The sequence below is a fragment of the Castor canadensis genome, chromosome 11, assembly GCF_047511655.1.
Source record: "Castor canadensis chromosome 11, mCasCan1.hap1v2, whole genome shotgun sequence".
Classification (NCBI taxonomy): Eukaryota; Metazoa; Chordata; class Mammalia; order Rodentia; family Castoridae; genus Castor; species Castor canadensis.
Window position 1 is genome coordinate 89,195,387 of NC_133396.1, and position 20,057 is coordinate 89,215,443.

Genomic DNA, 20,057 nt, shown 5'->3' on the forward strand with positions numbered 1-20,057 from the left:
CACAGTGCATTGGGGGCAGGGCAGGGCAGGGGAGAGGATAGAATCTCCCACCATGAACCAGGTGTGGGGCACTGGCTTGCTCCCGGCCACAGAATGGAATATAGAAGCTGACCCACACTCATTGAGTGTTCCCAATCATGTCCACAGTCACAAGTCAAATGACTTGCTTAGGTGCACTTGAGAGTCACTAAGTAGTTGTGATCACTAAGTGTTTACCAGCCTCCACCTGCATGCAGCATGCCTCTGAACATCCACAGGAGGCCTTGTCCTACAGAAGACATGCTCAAGGTCTTCCATTCCATACTCAGCGTCCCTGCCTTCCCAAGGCCAGGGTAAGCACTCTCTTAGCCACTCAGCTTCAATACACCGTCACTCTCATCTAATCTAACCAGCCCCAATCTGCGACAGCCCAGTGTTCACAATGGTCAGCTCTTAATCAATTGTTAGTTTGGGGGAAGGCCTTTCTCTTTTATCAGGCCCTCAGGAATCATTTTCAGACAGAGAGAAACATATCACTTAGTATTCCCCACTGGGTTTGAGACAAAAGTCACAAATGGTAAGCCCCATTGGCTGGATCTAGCAAGTACACTGGGTTTGGTTCCAACACATATTTTCTTTTGAAAATTTTAAATCAGTGGCCATAGAGAAGCATAAAAATTTCACATTTTAAAAAGTGCAGATTTTGAGGTTTTCATGAAAAATGAGAAGGTTTATCTACTCAGCCCTTGTTCCCGTATGTGGCCACAATTGGCTGCTGTCTGCTGACTACTGTAGCGGGAGAAGGTGGACTTCCCCTGTGCCACAGTCCCCACTGCTCTCTCTTGCCCAGTTTGTATATGTGATCTGCTGATATTTACTTGATTTTGTCCGCTCTTGTGTTAGACTTTGGGAAGCTTACTACAAATTTCTGAGGGAAGAGAGTAAAGAGATCATTTGAAAGGGAGAAGGGAGACTTAGAAGGAGGAAGTAAACTGATATTTCAAACCATTCTTCTGCTGCCTTCTGTCAAGTTACTAATTTAGTCTTTCTGTTCAATGCATGTGTCTTGTTCACCACAGATAACACTGATATTCGAATGACCAACAGAGACTACAACTGGAAAAGATGAGGTAATAAACTTGAAACTTTGATTTTTCTTATTGTGAATATAAACTACACAGCAAAAACAAATTGTGAGTTAAAGAGTGAAATGCAGGTGAGAGAAGAGGCTCCTTGCTGCAACTCATTAATTTGGACACATTGAGAGAAAGCTCATCTGGTTTACTTAAAAATTAAAATGATAGCCAGGTGCAGCGATTCAAGTCTGTAAACTCAGCTTCTTGAGAGCAAGAGATGAGGAGGATTGTGATTTGAGGCCAGCCCAGGCAAAAAGTTGCTGAGACCCCATCTCAGCAAAGAAGCTGGAGGTGGTGAGTCTATAATCCCAGTTACTCAGGAGGCCTAGGTAGGGGGATCTCGGTTTGAGGCTGGCCTTGGCAAAAATTTGAGAACCTATCTGAAAAATAAAAAGCAAAAAAGGGCTGGGGGCATGGTTTATGTGGTAGAGCACCTGCCCAGCAAGCACTAGGTCCTGAGTTCAAATTCCAGTCCCACTAAAATATTAAGATTATAGAATATTTTGAAATATATAACTTTGCTGTGCTCAGTTTCTCTCTTCTTTATTCTTTTCCCTTGGTGTTTAATTCAAGAAGTAAGGATTGGACCAGGCACTGGTGGTGGCTCACGCCTATAATCATAGCTACTCAGGCAGTTTGAAGCCAGTCTGGGCAAATAGTTTGTGAGACCCTATCTCAAAAATACCCAACACACACACACACACACACACACACATACACAAACCCAAAACCCAACAACCAACAATAACAAAAACCAGGGATGACAGAGGCACTCAAGTGATATAGCACCTACCTAGCAAGTGTGAGGCCCCAAGTTTAAACCCCAGTACCACCAAAAAACAACCAACCAACCTCCCCCCAAAAGTAAGGCTCTATTGGATTAGGGCTGAGGACAGACATACTTCATGCACACAAGCAGACATTAGTGTCAGTGTCTGTGCTTCTCCTGTTGGTGTGTGTGTTTCAGGTGGGTGTGGGCGTGCCATGCTAAGGTCTGTGCAGCCACAGGTGGACCTCGGGCAGCTTCCTAGAATTTTTTATTTTAGATCTTTTAACTATTAGGTTTTTAAAAACATCTTACATTAAACATTATGGAGTAGCATGGAAAACTCGCATGCAGTTTTAAAACAAGAGACTTCAAAAACTGGTTTTTTTTTTTTTTGAGATAAAGTCTCGCTATATAGCCTCAAACTTGAGATCCTCCTGCCTCAGCCTCCCAAGTGCTGGGGTTACGAGCATACAACACCATGCCCCACTCAATAAATGTCCTTTTGTAATTAATTTGGAGTCAGGGTGTGGCTATATAGCCTAGGCTGGCCACAAGCTCCCAGTCTTCTTGCCCTCCATCTCCCTAGTGCTGGGATTAGGTGTGCACCACCAGGTGTGCTCAGCTTCAAAACATTTTTAAAAATGGAGAGTCATGTAGATTTTTGCCACCCACACCTTTTCCTACTTTCCTCAGCTAACAGGGCTAATTTAGAGAAAATTGACAACTGCTGGAAGCCAGGCGTAGTGTTGGGGAGGGAGATGGACTTGTCACCTTTGGCCTGGACAGAGTAGCAGCAAATCTTGTGGGGCTGCCTGAATGCTCATGGTTCTAGGGGTTTCTGTTTGCTTTCCTAACAGTGCCCACTTCCAGGTGGAATGTAGGAGCAGATAGCTCTGACCAGAATTTGCTAGGCAAATGCAGATGTGGCAGTAGTGACAGTGCTGAGGACAGGGTTCAGGGACCTCCAGTCTCTAACATCTAGAAGCCATGTCAAATTAACCTGCTTTCTAAGGAAAAGAGATATGTATGTGTTGTAAACACAGCTGAGAAAGTCCCTCAGCTGGCCCCATCCTCAACCAGATATCCACACTAAGACTCTTCTAAGAGAAACGGTCCTGTCACTGCCATTTATGATTGCCAAGGTGGTTTGCAGTGTATTTGTCAGGGGAAGGAAATTTGCACTGATCAAAGCCACAGTGAACAGTTCCTTTAAACAAAGCAATTTAGTTCCTTTTAGGGAGTTCTCCTAGAGTCATCCTCTGTTTTCTCTTAAAGGTACCAATTTTGTAAGTGGGAAACCTAATTGAGAGTCAAATAATTGAGGTGCTCCTATTTTATTGTCTTTCCCAGGTCCTATCATTGTCATCGTCACCATTATTATTATTATTATTACTTGCAGTGCTGGGGATCAAACCCAGGGCTTCATGCATACTAGGCAAGCAACTCTAAAAAAATTCTTATTTTCCTAATTTATAGAAAAAGTTTCCAGTTGCCTTGCAATCAATCATAAAGTTAGCTGGAACTTAGCTTTCCTTAAGCACTTCTCTTTTTCCTTAAGCACACCTTTGATGAGCTGAATTAATGTATCTTTACAGTACAGAGATGCACAGGTAATTAATTAATGTAACACTTAAAGCCCTTAATGTGTAAGACCTTTTAAGGGGGAGTGTTCCAGATAATAAAGTAGGAATGTCCAGTAAGGTTTCTGATTCCATTTAACAGGTAAGAAGTTATTCTTTAAGTGTTCACAGTCTAATATTTTCCTTTTGGCTTTCTTTTGTAGTTGGATACTGTATACCACTTTAGAAAAGGAAACTAATGATACAGACATAACCTGTGGAGTCAGGTTAGACTGAGCTAAGGCTCACGTGCTGAAGGATCACCCATCAAGAGCTTACTTAGAAACTTCTGAAACAGTTTACTGCTGCATTTATTTTATAAGCAATTGATGAAAGAATCTGATTTTAAGTCTTTGCATTATACTTGAGATGTTCAAAATTCTTCAGGATAATATAAGATACCATTAAAATTTATAGCTTACCAAATGAAACCCTGCTTCTTACTGACAGCAAGTCACAGTAGGGTAAGTTAGCAAATGTGAGGTACAACAAATGTATTATTGTCTAAACCATATGACCTGTAATTTTTATTTGTGAAATAGCTATAATTAGTGCCTCCCTTCCAAAGAATAGTTATTCTCCCCTCCCTGAATTTAGTACATATTGAAAGTGGAGCTGTGTTCTACAATCTTGGTTACTGCAAGCAAGGTTTAGGAGAAATTAACATTCTTACATTGCAATACTGTTTGATCTCACTTTTCATTTTGTTTTTAAAAGTCAAATAAAGTAGAATGTTATGGTTGACTGTTTATTTTTTAAAATCCATTCTTCTTTTCAATCTCAACAAGACTTTGTAATAACACACAATTCTTTAGGGAAAATCATAATAGAGGTAAGAATAGAAAGAAACACAAGGGGAAAAGTCAAGTTTTCAAATGATTTAAGAATCTTCTCCATGCAGTATTTCTCAGTGTGGTCTTCAGAGTACCCATGAGTCAGTAAATACCAGGTGTGGCTGCAGATTGCAGAAACCTAGCCATAGAAGCACAACCACCTAGAGGTCCACTTTCTGGATGTAACAAGATGTCTGGAAACAGGCAGACAGGACTGATGGACCTGCTTGAGGATGTCACTGTGGACCCATGCTCCTTACAACCTTCATCATCTTTGTCCTTATCATTGCAAAATACCAGTACCCAGGCCTTTTAGGAGTGGAATAAAAAGCCTTCTCCTGAAGCTTTGCATTTTTCAGTCAGGAGGGGACCTCACCTCTTTTAGTCAGTTTTTCTTAGCAGTGACAAAACATTTTAAAAGGAGGAAGGACTTATTTTGGCTTGTTGTTTCAGTTTTTGGTCCAGGGTTGGCTTGCTCCATTGCTGTGGGCCTGTGATGAGGCTGGCAAACCATGGTGGGGAGCATATGGTGAAGCCAAGTTGCTTACTTCATGGTGTCCAGGAAACAGAGGGAGAGAAAGACAGGAAAGAACCAGGGACAAGTACCTCTATGAGCATACCTCCAGTTACCTACTCCCTCCCCAACTTCTCAAATTTTCACCACCTCCCCAGATTGTGCAACCAGCTGGGGATCAGCCTTTCAATACATGTGGGGACATTTCACATTCAAACCATACCACCCTAGGTCAGACTTTCTCAAAAGTCATCCTGAGATGAACTGGCACTTCACCTTGCTAGTTCAAGTGTTCTGAATATAGTCTGGTGTTCTTAGCCAGGCCTAAGAAGGAAATGAATGAGCACCAGCAGTGTCCATTGTGCTCTGTATCACCATCACTTGGGTTGTTAAAATTAAGGGATCTATGATACCATTCTCTGGGAATGAGCCTTTGGATTCTGCATTTTAATGCATTCCTCAGGTGTTTTAGTGAAAACTTGCTATAGGTTGTACAGAAAGAATAGAAAACAGATGTGTGCTCTACAATTTTGCTCAGGAGGAATAATTACTGAATTTGAACCACTAGAATACAATACTTCATTCTAGGCATATCAGGATACTTTGGGCTTCAAGAAACAGAAAATTCAAGTCAAAAAGCCTTAAACAGGAAATTTATTATTATATGTCATATAAATTAAGTGGTAGAATATGGTTGTAGTTGGTAGATTCAGTAAAAATTACCAAATCTCTCTACTCTGCTATTCACTTTTAGTTTCATTCAGTGGCTGGTTCCTCACTCCTAGGTTAAGATGACTGCCAGAAGCAATTAGTGCTTCATGTTTTCTCATTCATATCCATTGGGGAGATAAATGCTCCTACTCTTCAGGTAAAGAATTCTAGAAACTTCCAGCAATCTTCTATTTGTGTCTCATGGCCAAGAAGGTGAATCAGATGTTCACTTCTGAACCAATGACAAAAGGATGGTAATGGTCTTTTAAGCAGTTAACATGCTCTTCAAACTAGAATCAAAGTTGTATTTCCTCAACTTGCAGAGGTAGTCACTGGGATGTTTTAGGGAATAAATCACTGTGCCAGTTCACTGCACCCAGGAAGGAACTGGTATCTTGAATTGGCCATGTCTACATGGTTACTGTCACTATATCTTTTTGCCGACCTTCTCTACAGTTCTCTATCCTTCACTTGGAGGTTGGAGGTGAAATCAGACTTCTGACCAGACTAGGGAATCACAAGTTTATCACTTTACTCATTTTAGGAGACTATTCTAGTCAAAGCACTTCCTGATTCTGAAGAAGTTACATGAGCTCTTAAACTCATTTCACTCAAAGCCATGATGGTCATGTTTATTCATTTTCAATGAACAAATCTTTGGATGTATGATGGAATTCATTCTATGAAAATCAAGGGCAACAATTCGTAATAAGGGAACTCTCTCTGCTCATGTTATTTAAAAATGTACTCAGGATTGCTTTTACCCTGGAAATGTACCTTCATTATGGAGTATTTTATATTTGGAAAGGAGTACTGCATAGTCTCACAAGGCTGTTTGTAAAAGCACCAGAATTTGAGAGTACATGACTCCTCTTCCTGGAGCTCTTTCAGCATTTTTACAGTAATGGCATCAATGTGTGTAGAACAGAACATTACACAAAACACCAAAGTCTGTGCTTTTGAGTAAGTGGTGAGTTGGGGAAGTTGATGAATTTGATTTTGAATTTGCTAATTCCATGACAAATGTTCCACTGGTCAATAAATAAGACCAGTGGAACATTTAGTGGTATTAGAGATTTAGATTTTGAACGGTTTTGTCATAAAAGGAAGTTGAAGCCAGACTCTCCATGAGAGGCTAGGTAGGACTAAAGAAAGCAAATGTCAAAGGGAAGACGGCAGTGACGAACCTAACTGGCGGGTAAATGACAGGAGATAGAGAAACAGGGAATAAATAGATGTGGACAGATAGTATCATCAGTTATTTTGTTGTTGATTTGAGATAGGGTCTTGCTAAAGGCTGGCTTTGAAATCGTGATCTTCGGGCCTCAGCATCCTGAGTGCTGGGATTACAGGTGTGTACCACCATGTTGGGCATAGTATGATCAGTTCTTCAAGGGAAAAACAAGAGTTGGGGAAGAGTGAGTTTAGATGAATCCTTTTTGTCTTTCACACCAAACCTTCCCCAGAATATTGTGCAGTTCTGAATATTTTGCCTGTTTTCCACTTTTCTAGTGTTATTCAAATTTTACATGTGGGGAAATCAAGGAAAACCAAAATTTATTTTTCAAACACCTGACACTAGGGCTAATGTTTTCCATTATTCTGCTCAATAAAAATATGGAGGACTTCACGCAAAGGACTGTACCTGGTGCTATGGATTAAAGTCCTGTAACCTTAAAATTGCTATGTTGAAGCCTAACTCACAATGTGTTGCTATTTGGAGATGGGCCCTTTGTGAGGAGAATGGGTCATAGGGTAGAGCTCTCATGAATGGGATTAATGCCCTCATGACAGATGATCGCCCTCTTGTAAGGATATATGACAGCTGTCAATGAGACAGGAAGCATACCCTCACCAGACACAGGATCTACTATAACCTTGATCTTGGACAACCCAGCCTACACAACTGAAAATAAATATTTACTGCTGCAGCTTATGCCTGTAATCCTAGCTACCTGGGACAATTGAGGTTTGAGGCCAGCCCGGATAATGTATAAGACCCCATCTCCAAAATAACCAGAACATAATGGTCTGGAGGTTCTGAGCTCAAACTCCAGTACTATCAAATAAACAAAACACCCCAACATCACCCCCCTCCCAAAACCTTACTGTTTAAACCATGTATGCATCTTTGTTACAACAGCCTGAACCGATGAACACCTATGAATGGGACACCTCTTTTTAAACCTAAGACTAAATAACACAATATAATAAATCTGAGAGACTGTTGATTTTGGAGTAGCAAAAACCACACATCACATTATCAGTAAAGCTCTTACTTTTTAAGTCAAGCCATCCCATTAAGGCATTAGGTTAGGCGGCTGTGATTCCTGCACTGGGGAATCATGAAGTCACAGAACTCTAGGACCGAAGCAAGTAACATGAAGGAATAAAGTGGGCCAAGATACGCATGGAAATTGTATGTTCTTCAGCTGCTCTCCTATTTAATTACATGAAACTTTATTTATCTCTTTGGAGAAAAATACTCATGTTAATCCCAACAAGAAAGTCTCTGCCCTTCAGGACAGGAGTCTAAATTAGTGCTTCAAAATGTGACAACAGAATTCTCTGATGCAGTTTCAACAACAGATTTTATTTGCTGATTCCCCCAAAAGCGAAATTCAGAAAATTAGCAACCCCCTACAAGAGCCTCTTCTCTGTTTATATAAGGTGTGTCATCACATGCATTTGTTATTGGACAGCAAAGTGACATATGGAAATACCCTGTGAAAGGCACATGGCACTGTCCTGCTCACACCTTCCCTGTCAGGCAAAGGAAGCTTTTCTGCAGCCTCTCCCTTTTGAGAGAAATTATAAAAATTTTTTTATAGCATAATATTTAAAGAATTCTCCCCCCTGCTCTTCCCAGGTCAGTTATCTACTAGGAAAGTATAGAATTTAAGTTTTCCTGCAGCTGTGATAAAAACATTGAGTATTAAGGAATATAAGAGTTACTCTAAGTTCCTGGGTTACATACTTAGATATTTATAGAGAAAGCTCAAACTTGATTTTTGTTCTCCAAACAGGGTAACAGAAGAGGGGACTCGATTAGGAAAGTTACAAAAACTGATATTCTATGATAGTGAAGCAAGCTTTCTCAACCATCACCTGCGACTACCTTGTCGATCGCAAACCCTGAAGAGATCCAACAAGATATGTCTCAAATTAGAATCTATTTCAGAGCCAGCCAGCAGAGAGTGCTCAGATGTAGGAACGGAACAGAATGCTGGTGAAGGCACAGAGTAAAGAATCCCAAGAAAGCTTTAGTGCCATTTCCATTTAATAAGCAACCTAAGGATCTCGGCTGTAATCACACCAGGATGTGTCTACAGAACTGCTGCAAGGAAACGCTGGCAGGTGGGATCCTCGGGCTCACTGTACTCAGGGAGAAGCTGCAACCCCCAACTTCTGGAGAGACTTAAGGCTGGGGAGTGTAGCGGAGGTATTTTTTGCCAGATGGGAGTTCTTTGGTGAAGACTCCTTTAGGGAAAAGTGTTTTGGCTTCCTCTTCAGGGATGGTTGGAAGGACCATCACACTGTCTCCATCCTGTTGGAAGACATCAAGAATGGTGAAACTCAATCGCCTAGTAATGCTACAAGTCTTTACGAATTAACTTTAGGAAAGCAGTGTGAGTGCTAATGAGAATAATCTAATTTTCTTCACACTCTCCACTCTGAGGAATTTTGTTTTCACAAGTTGATCGTTGACATTTTTGTGAGTAGTTCCTCATCTTAACTAGAATCTTGTTTTAAGCCCAGTAATAGCCTGCCATTCAACTTTAAAGTTTAGTTCTAAGTCTGTCCCATGGCTGCCAGGCCCTGTGGGATTAGATCTGATCTCCTCTCATCCTGCTGCTCCTCTTTCAGGCCCACTGGCTTCCTCCTACTCCTCCAACACGACAAGCGCATTTTTAGGTGAAGCCCTTTCAGTTAAAGCCACTTCTCTGCCTAGTGCTCTTTTCTCACAAACATGCACAACTTGGGCATGCACTTCCTTCACATCTCCCAAAGGTCCCTTCCTAAAAAGGCAGTCCTTGACAGCCAAAAAGGAAACCCACTCTCCCACTTCTGTGCTCCTATCACCCCACTCTGCCTGGCCATTCTCTGTAGCACCTGTCACCACTCAGTAGACCAGGCTTGTTTACTGTTTGTGTCTCTCCACTGGGATGGAAGTGCTGTAATTAGGGACTGTACACTGGTCAGTGCTGGCTCCCCAGTGTTCACTACCTGGGCTTAGAACATACGGGTCTACTAATGGATACAGAATGCAAATGGTTTGCCTATCAGAAAAACAAAACAACATCTGTGTTCAGGGAAGCATACCTAAAAACTGGTAGCAACATTAAGATACTCTTGAGATATTATCAATGTCCTGTAGATTTGCAGAGATCTTAAGAGATTAAAACTTTATGAATAAATTTCAGAGATGTCTTCATAGGTGGAAAAGGCTGAAGCTTAAAAGAAATGCTTCATAACATTAATGATCAATAGTTTTATAGCTATGACTTGAGAAAAATAGTCAGTCAATGGTTTTGCTATAAGTATTTTGCCATAAGCAAAAATGACAACACAAAAGTTTTTTGTTGTTGGTATTATTTGTTTTAAACCTTGCACAGGTTGAGTATCTCTTATCTTGAAATGCCTGAGGCCAGAAGTGTTTTGGATTTTGAAGTGTTCAGGATATTTGGGCATTTGCATAGACTTTACTTGTTGAACTATCTTTAATCCAAAAATTTGAGATCTAAAGTGCCTCAAGCCCTCAAGAAGTTGTACATTCTGGAGCATTATGAATTTTGGCTTTTTTGATTATAGATGCTCAACATACATAAGGAAAGGAATTCCTGTGACCAGTATGTCCAAAGTATCTAAAAGTTATAAAACAACAAACGGAGCTCATGTATAAGATTTAAAAGATCTCTTTACAAATCTAAAACTCGGCCATGAGGAAAAAGTCCTCCCAGTGTACTTGGATGCCAGAACCAGAGTCCCAGGTGACACAGACCCTGAAGGTAGCCCTTTAGAGACTGGTCCTTCAGGGTTTCCAGGCATGTTGTATGTCTGGCCTTTTAACATCTTTACCTTCCAATCAACGGGGGTGGCAACCCTTTTCTCTGCTGTCAGCTGGAGAGAGATAATTACTCTGAGAATCTCATCAAAGTTCCTGCCAGTGGTAGCGGGGTAGAGGATAGACAGTTTCAGTTTCTTATCAGGGCCAAAAACGAACACCTGCAAAGCATACATGGCATTAAAAAGGAAGGGTTGTTTCAGTGCTTTTGATAGTAAAGCTACCCAGAAAACTCTCAGTCATTAAACATGTTCTAGGGGCTAAAAACAAAACTAGAAACAAAACAAACAGAAGGATACCAAACTGCTTATCTGGGTGGGTGGGGTAGTGATCATTTTCTTCTCCATGTTAATTTTCAAAACTCAGAAGGAAATTATATTTGGTTTGCTGCCCCAGTAAGAAAAGCTGCTATGCAAATTTAACCCAGGAAAGTATGATGTCAATTAGGGATGATTATCATAAAATTAATACTAATGGCAGTTGGCACTGGGCCTCAAATAACTGTATATTTATGCAAATGAGCAACAGGGTTTGCTCCCCAGTAAGTAAAGGACAGAACAAATAAGAATTAAGAAACTACATTATCTTTATGAAGAAGGACATGGCACATCACTTTAAAGAGAACTCTTGGGAAAGCTATAGGAAAGCTTTCTCAATTGCAGGATAGACTTATTTTAGGATAAATTACTTATTTCTGTGTAATTTCCAAGAGTTATGAACTAAGCAGTTAAAAGATTTAGCTGAGTACTTCAGCTACTTTTCATCAGCATTATAATCAGTAACAATGTCACTGGTACACAGTTACTTCTAATTGTAGCCATTTCCCTATTTTCTCTGGTTGGCCTAAGCATTTACATGGACACAGAACCTGATCCATGTTGCTGACTGTGCAGCGGACTGCTAGGACTCACCACACGCGCAGTCACAGGCATGCCTTTTTCGTCTTTCTCTGCTGGGTCCAGCATGCCCAACAGGATGGCAAGGTCCCGGTTCTTATCATCAATGATGGGAAAAGGTAACTTTTCTGTGGGCTCATTACCATTGTAAGCATTGATATCCTGCAAGAGAAAGGAGAAAGGGAATTCTAAACCTGACATTTCTTTGGATTTTATGTTAACAGTCATCTTACAAGAGAGAGATGAGAACCGTAATTGTAATTTTCTCTGAGCAATTTTAATAAGATGAAATAAATGAACACTTCTCATCCCAATTAGTCACTTAACAGGAGTACAGTCCTCATAGACCAAAGCCCCTTTCATGCCCAATTCTCTTAAACTTCAAAGTTGACTAATATAGACTTAACTCTATTATTATACCAATACGACATAGCTCTGGGAATCCATCCACATACTATAAAAAACAAACAACCACCACCAGAAATAAAATGAATTAAGTCCACCCATTGAGAAATAATGCCATGTGCAAAGAAAATTCGATAGCTACGGTCCCTCTCCTGACTCAGACTTTAGGCTACAGGACAGATATTGAGAAATGGGGGATGGGGGAAGGGAGTTGTTACAAAACTTGAACTATAGGGAAATGTTGTACTTCTTTCCTCCCCTAGCAACACTTTATCCATTCATTCATTCATTTCTCCTTTTCCTATCTTTAGAAGCTTTGGAGAGGAAAAAGTCTAGTTTCATTATCTAATCAAACACTGACATAGTGCTTAAGTCATCTAAGCAGTATAATAAACCACATGTGGATTACAGATCAGTAAGGTATAGCTCTGCTTTCAAAGGAACTCTAATTTGGTTAGGTAATTCCTATATGAACTAGCAGCACATACAAGACAGTGCAAATGTGAAGTGTACTAACATTATAGGACTGTTGAGTAAGGAAAGGCTTCAAGAAATGGATAGAACATCTACCTGGGCCATTAAAGGATGGGTAAGATTTTTTCACTGGGGAAAAGGGGGCCACTCTAGGGAGGAAGAATAATACTAGTGAAACATGTAGGCAAGACAATGCATAAACTAATACAGGAGGGGGGGCATAGCTGGGTAGTTTTAGGAAGTAATGAAAAAGTGGACTGAAGATTGGAAAAAGGTCTATTCAAGTGCAGCCTTGAAAGTAAGACAGGGTTGATGGCATAGAAGATTTGAAACCTTTTGAATTTCTCAACAGAGTTAAGATAAAAGTGACATTAATGAACTCTGAAATGAGTAACAGCAGATTTTAACATATTCTTTAATTTACTGTCTGAATTTTCCTTCTCTTGTCACTGGCTGTCTATCAAGTCACTACACGGTTTCATGCCGGAGGCACGTTTAGGTTTCCTACATAACCAGTTACATGTCCAAGTCTGAGCTCTGCTTCTGATAGTTTGGACTTGTTTTCTGCTCAAGGCAATCACAATTCTGAAAACTTGTAAGGCGGAAGTTTACCATATAAAATGAATCTGAGTATGTTCCTATACTTGAAAAGGTATTACATAACAGCTCTTCCTTCAGTGGCCTGTCCTTTTCATTGTTGCTATGCATCAATTCTCTACCCTGCCACTTGCACAATATGTATTCCAAATCAGGCTAACTTCACTCTTTACCATCTAGTGCCAAAAAGACCACTGGTTGGAGGTTCAAATGACATTGTCATCACTTTATAGTTGGGTAATCTTGAGCAATCATTCTTATATTCTCATTTACAAAAAAAAAAAAAAAAAAAAAAAAAAAGAGCAGACGCCAAGCACAGTGACTCAAGACTGCAATTCAAGCTACTCAAGAGGTGGAGATTGGGAGGATTGTGGTTTGAGGTTAGCCCAGGGAAAAAGTTCACAAGACCCCATTTCAACCCATGTCTGGGTGAAGTGGCACATGCCTGTCATCCAGCTCTCAGGGAAGAACAAGTAGGAGGACTGCAATTCACTGCAGCCTGGGCATAAAGCAAGACTCTATCTTGAAAATAAGCAGTCCAAAAAGGGCTGATGGAGTGGCTCAACTGGTGAAGCGCATGCCTGGCAAGCATCAGGCCCCGAGTTCAACTCCCAGTACTACCAGGAAAAAAAAAAAAGTTGTGTGTGTCTGGGGGGTGCAGAAATCATACATCTACCTTAAAAAAGGCTCTGCTAGACTCTAAGGAAGAAACTGCCTGCGAGAAAGCTGTAAAAATAACTTCTACCATTCACTGTTAAGTGTAAGGAATGAAAAATATCACCTTAAGAAAGGTAACTGCCCTCCTTTTTCTCCTACACAGTTCTTCTATTCTCAGACACTTAAGATTAACTGGTATGAAATGACCATGAGATGCAGCCCCAGGTCATCAACTCACACAGGCATGCCATCTTTTCTTCAGATGGACATTCACCAGTGTTCAGTGCACAAAAGGGAGTTATCATTATTACTTAGTAGTACATTGTAGCAAAGTCTTAAAATGCTTTCAAGTTTAGGCTACCACATTTATAGTCCAATCCTTTTGATGGAAGTAGACAGTCTCTTCATTCATTCAACAAATACTGATTACTTAAACCGTACTGGGTACTAAGTACTGTTTTAGCAGTGAAGGAAAGAGTTGGCCTCTGCTAGGCCTATACTCCAGTGGGGAGACACAAACCAATGAAAGAAGCAACAGGCACAGATTCAGATGATGACAAGGCCTAAGGAAAAGGAAATAGGGAATGTGAATGGGAATTACTAGTTTAGATAAGGTAGACAAAGACAGCCTTAATCAGTTGCTATTTGAGTTAAGGCCCAAAAGGGGGAAAAGTAAGCCACACAGATAAACCTGGAGATCGAGTCTTCCGAATATGAATCTGGACATATTTTACAGGTAGAGCCAACAAGATTGTGATAAATCAGACATGTTATATGAAAAAATAAGGAGTTAAGAATGGCTACTGAATTTTTGGCTTGAGCCACTACAAAAACGAAGTTGTCCTTAGCTAAGATGAGTAAGAGTAAGCCTGGGATGAAGCATGGGACCTAGTTTAAACATGCTACATTTGAGATGACTAGACAGCCCAGGGGAGATGCCAACTAGACAGTGGTTTTACCAACCTGGAGGCCAGGGGAGCCTGGCCTAGAGATAGAGGTCTAAGAGTCACAGCATATGAGGTATTTAAAGATGGGAGTAGGTAAGCTCACCAAGTGAAAGAGTGTAGATGGAAAAGAGAAGTGGTCCAAGAAATAAGCTCAGAGCAACTTTGGCACAATGTAGGAATGGGGAGATAATGAAAAATCAGTTTAAACCTGAGCAGTAACAGCAAGGAGAGGACCACGTGTCAGGACAACAGTGATCAGCTGGCCTGAATGCTGCTGGCAGGCCAAGAAAGATGGTGACTGAGAAATAATCACTGGACTTAGCAATGTGGATGTACTACAAGTTCCAAGTCAGATTTTCAGTGAATCTCAAACCTGAAGTTTACTTGTACCTTTATTTCAAGCTACTCTCTATATAATTTACTTGACATATAACCCTGGCTTAAAGCAACTGGCCAACTGATACTTCTGATGATAGAGGAAAAAAAAAACCCAAGGTATATTTTTTCTATTCTCTCAACGAACAATCAACACAGAAGATTTCTGTGACCTTTAGTCACCAAGAAGTATATGGGGATTTCTCCCCAGCAGCAACCAATCAATTCAACATTGGACACCAGCTGGGTATCATCTTATTAAACTCAATTCTGACGTTATCTACCTGGAGAAAGAACATCAGATCCCACAGGTTGAGGGCTCAGTCCAACTGTAAGTGTCAGGTTGCTTTGCCTGTACTTCTGACTGATGGGCTGTAAACTGGGGTTCCTATGACTCTCTCTTTGGGGCTAGAGTAGCTCACAGAACTCGGAGAAACACTCGACAAAGGACACAGATGAAGAGGTGCACAGGGTAAGGTATAGAGCTTCAATGCCCTCTCAGAGTCACCACTCCCCAAGCATGTCCTCATATTTAACTTCCCAGGAGCTCCTGGAACCCAATCTTTTGGGTTCTTTATTTTTCAGAACAGGGACTCACAATGTAGCTCAGGCTGGCCTCAAATTCTCGATCCTCCTGCCTCAGCTTCCCCAGTACTGGGTGAACCACCAGGCCCTGGACCTTTTTGAGTTCTTAAGGAAGTTTCATTGATAAGTCATTGCCCACTGGTGCTCAGTTCAACCTTCAATTCCCTTCTCCTCTCCAGAGACTGGGGTGGGGTTCAAAATCCCAACCCTCCAATCCTGCTAAGCTACATTCATATACTAGCTCCTACCCTGAAGCTACCTAGGGGCTGCTAACCATCAGCCAAATCATTAGCACACAAAAATACCTCACTTGGAAGATTTTAAGGATCTTTGGAGTTGGGTAGGAGGAAACAGGAGATATACACTTCACATCTCACAGAACTATACCTTGCTCCAAGCAAGATGGTCCTCAACACTGTCTATTGAGAGGGCAATCAACTTAACATTCCTCTTGGCAAACTCAGGTGCCAGCTTTGCAGCTCTGCCAAGCTCTGTGGTGCATACCGGGGTAAAGTCCCGTGGGTGGGAGAAGAGAATGCCCCATCTGGAATGAAGGAAAAGAAGGTCACAATGGAATGAACAGATACCAACATCACACAAAAGAAAAGCCCCAATATCTGGGTTTAAAACAGACTTTCATTTTCAAGTGAATGCTGAAGAAACTGACTTTTAAACTTTCACTTGAGATTGCTTTTCAATCTTACCTCCAAAAAAGCCTATGCTGACAGCTCAGTTCAATTAAAGATACAAATCCAAGATGATAAATATTTTAAAAGAATAATTTTAGGGTGCTGTCTTCTTTAATAGTGATGGTGCCACCCTGATTACTTTTCAGCTAATAAAATCTGTGCTACTCAAGTAGCTTTTTGAAATAACTTTTTTGTTTTTTTGTCCTTTTCTACATTCCTCTACATTCAGTTCCCATTATGCCCTGAATCCAAACAGATGCTTGATTGCAATAATAAATAGATTATGTAACCTGAAACAAATACGTTTCTATCATCTACTTACAAGTAAAACTAAGGTTGACACTTGCTTTCTTTGAAGTGAGTGGATATAAAAAAACTTTCATAAAGCTAATTTACTGATCTAACCTGCTAAACAAGACACCCATATTTGCACTTTGACAAAACAGCACTTTCAGTTTACCTGTAATTCTCCTTTCGCAGTATCTTTCTCTTCTTGCTTCACACCAAGCAGACAGAAAACTGACAGCCTACAAAGCAGTCTCTACAACTGTAATTCTTAAGTACATACTGATACCTAAATCATCATCGTCTAAAGGTTAAACCCACATAGATTTTAAGCATGGTTCAAGTATGTCAACAAGAAACTTTGCAAAGCAACAGAAATATTTTTTATAACTGAAAAAGAAACTTAACACTCAGTTCTCTACAGGTCCAAGAACTTTTTAAGCCATCAAGTGGCAGGATCCTCTACTAAGTTGATTACTCATCTAGTCTAGATGCTAAGCTGATCCCCTCCAAATTTGACAAGTTTCCCTGAGCACAAAGCACAAAGCAGACAAGGGCATCTCCTTCCCACCTCCACCTGCCACTCTACTCCCAAGAAAGATCTTACAAAAAGGATGGAAAGTGCATGGTAAAACTGAGAAGAAACAGGTAATACTTCTGAAGGCTGCGGGAGGGAGGTAGTATATTTAGTTTTTAATAAAGGGCCGTAAGAAAGACATGTATCTTTTGAAGTAAATAATCCATGAGTAAAATCTTAGACATTATGGAAAAGGACCTATTTAAGGGTCAGATGAGACTTAAGAGCTAGGTATGATGGTACACTTCTGTAATCCCAACTATTTGGGGGAAGAGTCAGGAAGATCAAGTTGGAGGCCAGCCCCAGCAAAGTTAGTGACATCCTATCTCAAAACCAAAATACAAACAAAAGGTTAAAAGAGCTGGGGTGTGTGGCTCAAGTGGCAGAGTGCTTGCCTGGCAGGTTTCAGGCCCTGGGTTCAATCCCCAGTACTGTCAAAAAAAAGAAAAAGGAAAAGAAAGTTTCTGGAAGTTGTAGAAAATGGAACAGGGCATTTTTCCCTGTATTGTCAAAGGGGGTGATGGATTAGGAAAGTCTTTTTCCATTATGAGTCAATAGTCTGTTTTGCTGAATCACACTGGGGAACTGGTTTTAAGCCACTTCACAGCCCCTCCCTAGGAAGCCAAACTCAAGTTTACAACAGGGCGCCTCCAAGGTCTTACCTTGGCCTTCCTTCCTCACTAAGCTTTCCTACTGCAGTGCTTAAGAGTAATTCAATTACAGTATCCTGTTTCCTTCCTTCCTCATTTTCACAAGATAAAGGGTTTCTTCCTTTCAAGAGAATGGTCTCTACTTGTTAAGCTCCAGAAAACTGAGCATTTTGTTTAGTGAAGAATCTGCCTCTATCACATTACAGAAAGTGAGTTATTAGACTCAATAAACTCACCACATGCACACCCATGCCCTTTCAGTTAGTTTTGAGCGTTAGGGGGTAAAGTAGATACCTGAAATGTTTGAAATTAACTTTTTCTCCAAAAGATACTTGGATCAGAAACTGCCAGTTTGACTTGAGATCATATACAGAATGGAGTTTGGAAAAACCAGGCAAAGCTCTATGTACTATAGTGATACAGAAGGTTGGAACTTCTTTCCAGGTAGGACAGGAAATATCATGCCTGATCCAATACAGACTTGTATAATACGTTTAAGATGCAGATACTTTTCTTATATGCCTACTGGGGGTTTCCTGAGAAAGTATCACTTTTAATCAAATCTAGATAGATCCAGAGACCAATAAATTACCACAAAGATCCAAAAAAGTATAATTAGCATTAGTGTAACAGCATTTATAATTATTGCTACATGTTAATATAAATCTCAGATCCACATAAATTAAGATTTCAAGTAAGATTTCATGTTTCATGGAAGTGAGGGCTGTAGATTGAAATGGATAGGAAAACACTGTGAAAATCATATGGAGTTTTAAAGAAACAGTAATACCTAAATTATTAGACTGGCTATAATTTCTAAAGTCTTTTCCTGCCTTCAAGGTCTGAAAGTCCCATTTGTCATCCTTTGCCTAGCCTAAGCCCTTCCTTTGGCAAGGCTTACTTCTTCCCTAAAGAGTAGCTGGAAAATGGATTGAAGAGGATGTAAGGGATTGAGTAGGCTTGATGTGTGAAAATCTTTTACAGAACTGTTCAATCACTGATAACTTTTATAAGCTTCTCTCTCTCTCTCCCCACATATATGCCTGGGTACTGGATATAAAAAGGATAAAAACCCAGGAGGAATTGTCCAGCTGAGAGCACCACAGAGTAGTGGGGCGACTAGAAGTCGAGAACCATAATTTAACTAGACATGGCTGGAATGCTTCAGCTTGAAAGTGAACAACTTACAGTCTGCTGATTCAGGAGTTATAAAACAAGTCCTAATCATTATGGTCATCCATCTGGCCATCACCAGCAAGGCCAGAAGGGGGAGGGGAACCACTGGGAAACAAAAGAGTCTCTAAGTAGGGAGGTACACGTGTCCTGGCGCCTGAAATGGCCTACAATGGCAAGATAGGTCACTGTTTCGAGTTCTGGAATGAAGGGCACACCGACACACGGAATGTCCTTGGTTTCTCTAAGACCTGTTATCAAATCGGATCTTGGCCACTGCACAAAATGTTCACTTACTTGGCAGTTGGTGGATTACAATTTTTCAGTTTGTGACCAAAAATCTGCAACATGCAGTGTGCAGAACTCTTAGATAACACGCTGGGCCCTCCCCTAACTTGCAGCTGTGTCCTCCGACTTTGGCTTTAAGCACCCACTTTCCCCAGGGTACAAATTCCACAACGAAGGGAGAAAGGGCAGTGCGACCCCAGGCCAGAGACCCGGGAAGTGACCGCCAACATCGTGTTACTTACACAGTTCACTAAACCAAGCTAAATGGACAACAAACCCTCCTCCGCAAGGACCTCGAGTTCCAAGGACCCGCGAAAGCCAATTTTCGTCCCATTCTCCCAAGCCAGCCCAGCCACGCTGGGGCCGCGAGAGGAGGAGCGTGAGGTGACGCGCGCAGGTCGGCCAGAGGTCGCCGGTCCCCAGCAGCGCTCGGCGATGTGGTGCCGAGGTCGCACGTGCGAAAACCGATGCCGAGAGGAGGCGGGCGGCGCGCAGGGGGCGGAACGGAGCGGAGGACGGAAAGCAGAAATAGGGAGGGCACCTCCGGTTCCCGCGCAACGAAGCCAGGGCAGGATACGGGGCGGCCACTTACGAGTCTCCCAGAAAGTCGTGGAAACGGATGCGGCCGATGGTGGTGTTGGCCTCGAAGTTGGGGGCTTCGTCCCCGAGAAGGAGCCCTCCAGGCATGGCGGCAGCGGTGACGCGGAAGACCAGGAGGCGCAGCCGCAGCAGCAGTGAGCTCGCTGGCTCCAAGATCCGCGCTCGGCAAGATGGGCGGGCCCGGGGGCGGAGTCTTTAAAGGGGCGGGGCGGGAGCGAGGGGCGGGGCGAGGG

The 20,057-nt window shown here is 41.5% G+C and overlaps 2 protein-coding genes across 2 annotated transcripts in view; one reads left to right on the forward strand and one right to left on the reverse strand.

The window, feature by feature from the left end:
* Positions 1-1,395, forward strand: part of Slc9c2 (solute carrier family 9 member C2 (putative)) — a 33,049-nt gene extending 31,654 nt beyond the window's left edge. Inside the window, exon 8 of the mRNA XM_074047460.1 lies at positions 1,059-1,395. Within this exon, the coding sequence (XP_073903561.1) occupies positions 1,059-1,108 (50 nt within the window). The 3' untranslated portion in view covers positions 1,109-1,395. The remainder of the gene's footprint in view (positions 1-1,058) is intronic.
* A 6,738-nt stretch (positions 1,396-8,133) lies between these two features.
* Prdx6 (peroxiredoxin 6) lies at positions 8,134-20,002 on the reverse strand. Its single transcript, XM_020183243.2, has 5 exons — positions 19,817-20,002; positions 15,950-16,106; positions 11,538-11,684; positions 10,641-10,787; positions 8,134-9,108 (listed from the first exon to the last, which is right to left on the reverse strand). The coding sequence occupies exons 1-5, from the start codon at positions 19,909-19,911 to the stop codon at positions 8,980-8,982; spliced, it is 675 nt and encodes a 224-aa protein (XP_020038832.1). The 5' UTR covers positions 19,912-20,002; the 3' UTR covers positions 8,134-8,979.
* Positions 20,003-20,057: the final 55 nt, after the last annotated feature.

Excerpts from the sequence above, each read along its gene's own strand:
- Prdx6 (XM_020183243.2), bottom strand. The coding sequence starts at position 19,911 with ATGCCTGGAGGGCTCCTTCTCGGGGACGAAGCCCCCAACTTCGAGGCC. Across the intron at positions 11,685-15,949 it reads ACCATCTTGCTTGGAGCAAG|GATATCAATGCTTACAATGG; the intron begins GTATAGTTCTGT and ends TTTCTCTTGCAG. Across the intron at positions 10,788-11,537 it reads TGCCTGTGACTGCGCGTGTG|GTGTTCGTTTTTGGCCCTGA; the intron begins GTGAGTCCTAGC and ends TATGCTTTGCAG.